Genomic DNA, 9,849 nt, shown 5'->3' with positions numbered 1-9,849 from the left:
TGCCCCGCTACATTTAAACCATAAGGTCCATGGGCATTTAACTTTTCATCTGTTAGCAACCATCACATTACATTTTAATTTAAAGTTATGAAGCAGATTTGCCTCGTGGGTTAGATTTGTTGATCTTCCATTTACTCTAAAGCAAAAAACATCTAGGCTTAAAGGGGATTCATCTTAGTTAATGGCATAAACCATATTTTCAAAGAATCCATTTTAAACTGCTTATGATTGAAAACAACTGCACACACAGGCAAATGAATTTCTAAGATAATACAATACAGAATATATACTAAAAGTATAAAATTAACTTTCCGTATGGGTTTGACAAGATGCTAAAGGAAGAGAAGCTTTAAGAAGAATATGGAAAACATTGCAGAGATGAGGACAGTAGTCTCAAAGAGTATTTAAAAAAGCAGAAATTATCACTAAGTGTTAGGCATGGCAGCAATATATCAGCTGTAATGTATTTATGCTTTTACAATGCAAGATTGAGGGATTCTTCCACTTTGAGAGGTTTCTGAATACTAAGACATAGCCCCCTCCCCCCCCCCCCCAAAAAAAAAAAAAAAAAATCCATATAGAAAAAGAATTGCCAATATCAAAGTTCACTATAAACTTTTCTGCCCATCTAATTGCGGGTATTCAGAAGAGATACTAAATTTTACCTAAGTCACAATTTGCTATACTAGATTTTCTTTTTATCTAGAGGAGAAGAGAAGTGATGCTGGGGAAGCAGCGGGAATTGGGCTTAAATAAAACCAAATAAACAGATTTACAAATGTGGAAGGCACTTTGTAATAAGTAAGTTAACATTTTGCATATTCTTTCTCAGTGTGTATGACAGACACGGTGAATTGAACATATTGCTCAATTTCCCTCTTCCAAAATGTTTGTCTTTCTTTATCATTCCAATCACACTAAGAACGAAACAAGAACAGAATTGAATTGTGGCTCTTTAGACATGTAACAAATCTTTTCTTCACTAGATGGCACCAGTCTACTCCAATGAATCAATGCGGAGTGTGGGGAAAAAAAAAAAAAAAAAAATGTTTTCATAGAAGAATATAAAGAGGACTTATTATTTATGTTACATGCTTTTACTGTTTCTTTGTCTTCTGCATCATACCTTTCTGTACTCTCAGAGGTAAAGTTTCACATTTATAACATACATCTACTTCAATTGTTAAGTTCAATATTTGTGTCAAAACTGATTACAGCCCAGAAATTTCCATGAGAGATGAATGCATTATACCAGATCAGACTTTGAAAAAAAGTGGCCAGAAAAAAAACTATATACATCGAAATACTTCTCTTTCTCTTTCTTTCTGAAATAAGCATAAGTATGAAATGTTTGAAGATACTGTGCCAGATCCGCAGCAGGTATAAATCAATTTGGATTCACTGAAGTTGATTGATGCCAGGAGAAGATCTGCACCTGCATTTAGATGCTGGCCTGCAGGGCACAGCTTGACTTGTTTCCTTTTTCATAACTCCGAGGCATGATAATTGAACTCATTTGGACACAATTCTCACTTCTTAGTCAAAATTCCCACCTAGGTATTGGCATTGGACTTAAAGTCAACGCACATCTCTTTGTTAAAAATCAAAATAATCTTTTCACAAAAAAGAGGAAAAAGCTGACTAAAGACTTCAGGGATGGGAAATTGTTGTTCAATACCACATTAATGGCTTCATTCAATAACATGGTAACTCTGATGCAAGCAGAAGCAAACTACTGCTCAGCTCCATCGTTTTGCATTTAGTTGCCTCTTGCTGCCACTAGATGATAGTATGGTAACACATGTATAGTTCAGCTGCACACCAGATCTTCAGTTGCTGAATTCTTGGCAGTATTCACACCTTTATATGAAAAGAACATACAGAAAGGCATCAATACTACATAGTTAGCCTTTGAATATTAGTGCTTAATTTTATCCTCAGTGACTTTATACATTAATATATCCAGTATTAGTAGATAATATTTGGCCATAGACCTAAACTGGACTTTATTTAGGCATAGATATTACGCTGAAATGGTCACCTACCTCCATTTTTGTAGATATCCAGCCAGAGCCATAGCGATACACTTTGATAGAAAGGGCAGGATAATTATGTTTCCCTACCAGGAAGCACAAGAATGTAAATGACATTTACGTTTCTCCTTATGGGCAAACCACTCACTTCTGGTTCTGCACATCCACTTTCTGCTTCTCACAGCTTTTCTATTTCATGCTCTCACCCTTGAGAGGACTCCCCTCCTCACCCATTTGAGAAGCTCCCAGCTAGGAGGAGACATGCAGCTGGAACAGCACCTTGGGCACACAGCTAACAACCCCTCCACAAATTTCTCACAATTCAACTGATGTGTTTGTTTGTTTGTTTTTCTCTCCTAATATGTCAAAATTAAAAACAAACTCCTCATTCTCTCAAGCTCCTCTGTAAATAGTCAAAACCCTCCACCATATGTTTTTTTTTTTCCCCTTGATATTAAGACTCCCATTTCCTTTTATCCACAATAATGAAGTCAGTTCTCCTCTCAGTAAGCTAGTCTGCTTCTCCCCAACCAGGAATAGACACCACAGGAAACAGGTGAGTGGCTGGCTCCAGTCCTGCACAACACGTCTCACATCACAGCCAGTTTCATGGATGCACTTGCACTTCCAGATGCCCCAACAGACAAAAAAGTGTCTTGGTACATAGCCTCTGGCAGAGAAGCTGAGTGATGTGGATCTATTGGCACCCCAAAGTAAGAAGAAAATTGAAAAAGAATCTCCAGTGAAGAAGAATTGACCCTTGGAATACATTCATACGTGCATTTATACAGAGAGCCAAGTGAGCAGAATACCTGAAAATAAAGGCTAAGAGAAAGTTGCACAAAAAGTGTAAGGGGCAGAGTAGCATGTAATCATTGTTTGGGCTGTAAGACAGTTTGTCTACTCTAAGATCTGGCCACCAGCACCACAAGTCACAGACTTTCTCATCAGAACTGGAGATGGATACTAGGGGAAAACTGAAATTTCCTTTTTGCTAAGAATTTGGTTAGTCTGATGTCTTTTGTTTTAATTCAGGATGAAAGTATATTATTAAGATTTTTTTTTTAATTTAAAATATTTGTATTCATTTTAGATTGTGTAATGATTGGACACCTGTAATCATGTATAAGTAGCTAGTTATATGGCATAAAACTTAAAAGAGTCATTTTCATTAACAGTAAGAATATCTTCTACTTAATATTGATTGACCTATCTATTGTTTTGTATTCAGTGTTAACAGTGCCAGAGCAGTCCTGGAAGGAGAAAATGATTTAAGCATCAAACTCTTTCAATACGACAAATAAGAGAACTCTCAAAAAGAAAATAACTTGTTGTAACTGGAAGCTAAGACATAAAGAATAAAGTAAAAAATTTCAAGTGTTATATTGAATACTTTAACTGGTATGGTGTAAAACACATTAACAATGGTATAAAAAATTGAATCCCTTTATAGGTCAGTATGAAGCTTCAGAACTCAGAAACGGAATTCCTGAAGGAAATATCTCGAAAAATGTCAACTTAAAAATTCTTTGTCCATCTTGAACTTTCACCTTATTTTACATGGAAAATGTATTTAATTTCATTTTATCTCATTTTCTTCAAAAACCATTGGGAAAAAAAAAATCCAACCAGCTGCTATTTTATAACATATATTTGAACTGGCATTTTATGTGTTTATTTAAAATGATGCACTCTATTTTTCTTGTATCAGTAAGAATGGTTTCTATCCCATGTATAAATACTAAATGTTACAGTTCTGCTCTGTGACTTTAGACATTTTAAAACTAAACTCATAGCTAGGGAGGTGTGCTGCTGCTAACCTGCAGCCTGTTGTGAAACCATATTTTCATGGATTGTCACATCAGCTGTCAGGATGCAGTAAGGACCATCTGGTCCACAAGGGATAGCAAACTGGGACCCAACCATGACAAGGCAAGTGGAGATAACACCTTATACCAAGGTGCTAGGTTGTAGAGTGGCAAATCTGAGTTAGGATCAGGGCCAGGCAGTGGTCAGGGTCAGGCACCATCAGGTGATCTCCTAGGAAGTCCACAGCGATGAGGAAGCCTGGTCTCAGCCAGCTTTACCTTCTCTAAGTCAGCTCTTAGGAGGGGGATACATACCTGTCCTGACATCAGTAAAATAACAACTCAACCTTAACACCTAAATGTGAGGAGTACAGTTGAATAAAATTGGTATTTTGTGTGAAGAAGCCATTCAAGAGTACGCATAGGTGACTGTGTAAAAAAAAATAAAAATAAAAATAAAAATAAAAATAAAAATAAAAATAAAAATAAAAATAAAAATAAAAATAAAAATAAAAATAAAAATAAAGCTGTTATTGTTCCTCTCTTAAAATGCATCAACTTGCCCATTAATTAAGAACAAAATAGATAATGGCTATGGCGAATTTTTATGAGGAGAAACCATCCATCAAGAGTAAAGAATGCAAAAGCCATTTTGGAAACCTGACAGTGCGTGCTTGACAGACAGACATGCTTAAAAGGTTTCTGTAGAGCTAAACAAAATGAGTAATGATCTAATGAAATAGGTTTTAAAGTACATGGAAAATGCCTCAAATAAACATTGTATGATTTTTTTCCTCAAAGTAGCTCTGAATTCTACTGGAAACAACAGAAATCTTACCATGCTCTTCAGCAGGCTTCGTGCAGGCTGAGCTACACAGAGCATTGATTTCTGCCTCCAGCAAGGGTCCACCTATGGAGGTCAGCAACTGGAGGATGATAGAGATGATCAAGGGCTCAGTCATTTCCAAACCCTGTCATTTCTTGCCCAGTTCCACACAGAGGTAAATATCAGACGCGTAGTCTCTGCTCCTTGCAGGATAGCTACAGACCTTCTGCATCAGCCTTGTTCCTCCCACCCAAACAATGAAATAAGGACTGTGGCAGACAAGAGAATACACAGGACTCTGACAACACAGCTAATTTCCTTTCCATTTCATATATCAAGAACTGCAAATATATATATATATTATATATTATATATATTATATTATAAATATATATAATATAATTATTATATATTTTTATATTTAAATATATATATATATATCCTGACAAACATGAAAACTGGGGGAAGTAAATGTTTTTTACATTGCCTTTATTTTTCATCTCACATTTTAATAGAAACTCAGACTGCTTAAATGCTCTACACATCAAGGCAATCATTATAAATGTGGTGTGGCTTCCAGCTAAAATAGGAGCATTTGGCATCTGAAAAAGCTTCCCACCTCCTCAAAAGGCCTCTTTTCATGTTTCTGAGGAAACTGAACATTACAGCAGAGACTTTGAAAACCTGGGTGAAAAACAAACAGTTAGCAACTTCAGCACATACATAATGAGGGAACTCCAGATACCTGTAACTCAAGTTTAGACTACTTTTAATATAGCTTCAATGATTTGACAGAAGTGTGTTGGAGATTTGAAGGGCTTCTGAGGATTTCTATAGCAGGCAGGAAACAACCATGATATTCATAAGGCACTATTCTAATCAAACAAATTGCTCTGCTAGAATTGTTAGTTCCCTGCAAATTCTGTAGAGTCTTTGAATATTAGTGTAGAGCCATATTCACATTATTTAATAGATTTCAATATACAGTTTGAAGAAAATCTGACATACAAGAATCATACCTACATTCAGAAGAAAGAAGATAAAGCAATGAAAGATCATTCATTTCTTAGTGTGGCTGCTCTGGAGATGGACTGATACTCAAATACTATAGGAATTTACTACTAATCTTCAAAATTAATAGCAAACATATATATATACATATAATAGATTCAAATTCACAGAGTAAATATATCAAACAAAATGGTTTGTTTTCTTATGTATATAATAATAGCGTCACATCAAATGTTCTTGGACTGTGGATATTAACCAAACTGTGTGATCATTGGTTGCTTAGGTACCATGACACTGTAGAGTTGATTTGAGTTTGTCTTGCCTTACTGTGGGGCAATCTCTTGAACCAGGTTAGATCCATTCTGCATATGTTGCAAATCTCCCATAACAATCAGATATTTATATTGATTACTGTGTTATACAAAGGTTCATTTCTCCTTAAAGTTGATCTTAAACCAGGGTATTCTGAAAAAACACAGAGATTTTGTGGTCACCTTTCTATGCCTAACAGCAAGATGAGATGGCATGCCTCCTTGGAAGACCCAAAGTAATTCATCATTTATTTTATGAAATTATGTTGTTGCTCTTTTTTAATGTACATCAGCTTTTCCATCAGATGCAATTGTAAATTGGGTGCATAAATTATTTGTACAAAATGGCATTATTGCTATATACATAAACAGGAATATTTTGGTGACTTTTCCTGCTTTTCAGAGGGTCACCCCTGCAATTTGAGTAAACAAAGGCTGCTTTCCTGCCAAAAGGAACTACAAGCTAAACCACCCCTGTGAAATTTGTTGTCTACTTATGAAGTCTGTTTTAAATTGTGGAGAGTTTTTTGTTTTGTTTTTTTGTTTTGTAACATGATGCACCAAGATCATTTTATAAAAATTGAAACACAGTTACTTTAAGAAATTATTTTGAGCTTTAAATAGCTCATTCACTGAGTCATTCTCAACCAAAGAATGCAGAAAATCAAAATCATACTTTAACCTTTAACCAACCCCAAAGCACCCATTTGGCACAATCCCTCTTTCAGTACTGAATTACAAGAAGCTAGTCCCCTCCTAGCACTAAAACTGAGTTTACTGAAGGACCTCCTCATCTGTGAATATTTTAATAAAGAAACTTTACAAAATTGGTAGGACTCCTGCTTTGTTCACTTGCTTTAGCTATTAAAAAAAAAAAAAAAGTAACACCTTTACATCCAAAAAAAAATACAGTAATATTTGTACTAATTGACTGGAGTATACAAAATATTTGCCTTCTTGCTGAAATATCCCTGTAGACCTACAAGCAATTAACATTTATAACTACAAAATTTGCTAAGATAAAAGAATATCAAGAATCTATTTTTTCAGAAATGATCAGTCTAAAAACTAGAGGCCAAATTCTGCCTTCCCCTACAGTCATGCCATCACATTTGATAACTGTTGTGAGGTCAGAATTTAGCCCCAAACCACTTTTTCTTTTTTAATCTAAATAGTTACATTTTCCTACCAAAAAAAAAAAAAAAAAAAAAAAAAAAAAAAAAAGCTATGTCTTACTTATCAGTGCTCTTCCCTTCTGAAGGGTAAATACCGATATTTGAAATACCTAAATTGTATTTACAGCTGTACAACACCGATGTCACATACATGTAAAATATCACTTGTACTCTATAAACCTGGGCTAACTTGTACAACCTGCTTGAAAACATTTCTTAAAATAAAGAAAGACCAGACAAGCTTACACATTTTCTTTGTCAAATTCGCACACAAAATACATGGTAATGTGACATGCAACATCATTCCACCCTCCAGACGCCACCATCTCCACACAGTCCTCCTCGTCATAAGCATTGTTGGGCTCCCCACTGCGCCACTTGTTGAAGGTCTGCATGGGCGATCGGTCAGAATAGACAAAATTCCCCTCTTTCTCTAGGTCGTTAATCCCAATGAAAACTCTGGTGAGCCCAGCTTGGTTGATGTACGAGGCAATCAGATTGTTGGCATTCTCATCCTTGGGCATGCTCAGTGTCCCTCCTCTTCCGTGGCAGTAGAGCTGGGCTTCCTTGTATCTTTTCTCTTCCTTCACCAGCAGATATATCTTATTATCTGTCTCACGCACACCAGCAACAGCTGCGGGGGAGGGCAGTGCTGAAAAGTGAGCACTCGCATTTCTATAAACCAACTTACTGTACACCCCAAATAGCTTCACAAATCCGATGCAAGACGGTGATACTCTCTACGAGCAATTCCACCGGTAAAACATAGCAATGAGAGAGGAAAATATTTAAATAAAATTAACCTACCATTTTTTATGAATTTTAATTCCGTCGTCAGCTGGGCCACTTGGATATCCATTTCACCAATAGCCTTCCTTAGCTGGCTACACTCACAGGGAATGCCTATGAAATGATACAGGAACACTGAAGTGAAAAAGCTATCTAAATCCAGTAATTATCTTAATAAGATCATGAAAAGGCCCACACATCCACTGGGAGAGGGACACCTTCCTCATAAAAAATGGCCAGAAACCTGTGGCCTTTGCTAACATGTGCCATCAAATGATTCTCACCATTGTCTCAGCCTAGCCAGAACACCTTATTTTCTTTCCTGTGAAGCTTCAGCCCTGCATGGTTAGTGCTAAACTGAACACAGACAGAAATACCCTGGGGAAAAAAAAAAAAAAAAAAAAAAAAAAAAAAAAAAAAAAGATTTTTTTGAACTAAAAATACTTGTCAAAGTTTCACGCGAGTAAAACTGTTCTCTTCAGTCTTTTCTAAAGAACACTTTTTCCACAGCAAAAATCTACCATGTGCATTGTTCACCTGTTCCTCACAAGGAATCTCACACAGCAGATCAAAAAGGCTAATGTTCCAACCATGTAATGCATACAATTAGCTGAAAAATGTAGTTCTGTACATTTCAAAGTAGAGAAGTTACTGTACCTCTTTCAATAAAAGAAGACAATAGAAAGCCATCTATTACGCCAAATTGATATTGGTTTGACAAAGATAATCTGAATGAGAATACTAAAAGGGTAATTGTTACTTCTATGAGTTCAAATCTCAAAAGGAGGATCAATTACATTTTCCAGTTTTGTGTGTAATTATTCAAATCTGCATTTAACTACCCAATTACTCAGCTTAGGTATCTAAGTCAATCTAAGTACTGGGTAGTTATACTACAAAACTGTCCTTCTTGTCAATGTATATGGTACTCTGGCTCAAGAATTAGCGTGACAAACTATATTCTCATGAGAAACCTAATAGATGAACCTTTAGAGCACCCTGCTAGGAAGGAACAAATTGGGCAAAATCAGAAGCCACTTTTGTAAGACTCACACTTCTTGTGCCAGACATTCACCTTTCTTTCTGGAGGATTTGTATTCTTCGTAAGCTCCTGTTGCTACAATGATAATTGATGGAGGGGGCAGTATCTCCCAACCTGCTCCTTTGTGTTGGCTGGAAGCCAGAGAATATACAGAGATGTCCCTTTCCACCAGTGACAAATTATATTGACAGTTGCATTTCAGTTCCCACTGGAGTGATCAAACCTCTAAGAGCTCTCAGACGTTGTTTCAATACACTGTAAGTCCAGCAACTACTGCAGATTCAATAATATTTTTTTAAGTGAATTGATAATATTTCAGTGAATAAGCGAGGAGTAGCTATCTAAATATTTAATTTATCATCATTTCTCTCAGTAATTTAGAAAATATATATTTTTGGTGATGATGCGTGCATCTTCTAAAATCCTTCATATCATAAACAAAGTATGTCATAGAGTACCTGGGTCACCATTAGGACCTGGTGGTCCTATGTCACCGTTATCTCCTTTTTCACCTAAAAACATGAAAAGAATATAAATTTAAAGCATATTTTTAGTTAACAAATAATTCAGCGTTTTATTTTTTTTCTCTAATAAAATCCAAATGTGCAAAGTAGAAGTATGACCAAACAAAAAATAAAGATTTTTCTGTACTAGTCAGTCCACAACAAAGGCAAGCCAAAGCTATGAAACGTGAACACAAGGCATATGTAACAATATTCATTTTTTGACATTCATGGGGTTTACAGAACCAATACATTCAGAAGCTGTAGAGGGAAAAGGGCTGTATATGCTACATTGGAGTCCAAAGCTTGATTCATAATCCAAATGCTTACATAAATATCGGTCCAAATGAC

The 9,849-nt window shown here is 35.8% G+C and overlaps 1 protein-coding gene across 3 annotated transcripts in view; it reads right to left on the bottom strand.

The window, feature by feature from the left end:
• Positions 1 to 5,224: 5,224 nt before the first annotated feature.
• COLEC11 (collectin subfamily member 11) overlaps positions 5,225 to 9,849 on the bottom strand; it is a 38,946-nt gene continuing 34,321 nt past the window's right edge. For 2 of the 3 annotated variants that reach the window (XM_082758097.1, XM_082758098.1), the window contains exons 5-7: positions 9,454 to 9,507; positions 7,972 to 8,067; positions 5,225 to 7,816 (exon numbers count right to left, since the gene is read on the bottom strand). In XM_082758097.1, the coding sequence (XP_082614223.1) occupies positions 7,407 to 7,816; positions 7,972 to 8,067; positions 9,454 to 9,507 (560 nt within the window). In that variant the 3' untranslated portion in view covers positions 5,225 to 7,406. The remainder of the gene's footprint in view (positions 7,817 to 7,971; positions 8,068 to 9,453; positions 9,508 to 9,849) is intronic. The other variant, XM_082758099.1, reaches the window with a different exon arrangement.

This window comes from Aythya marila (assembly GCF_965140915.1).
Source record: "Aythya marila genome assembly, chromosome: 3".
NCBI classification, from domain to species: domain Eukaryota; kingdom Metazoa; phylum Chordata; class Aves; order Anseriformes; family Anatidae; genus Aythya; species Aythya marila.
The sequence above is the reverse complement of the archived record's forward strand: the minus strand, read 5'-3'. Positions and strand labels throughout refer to the sequence as shown.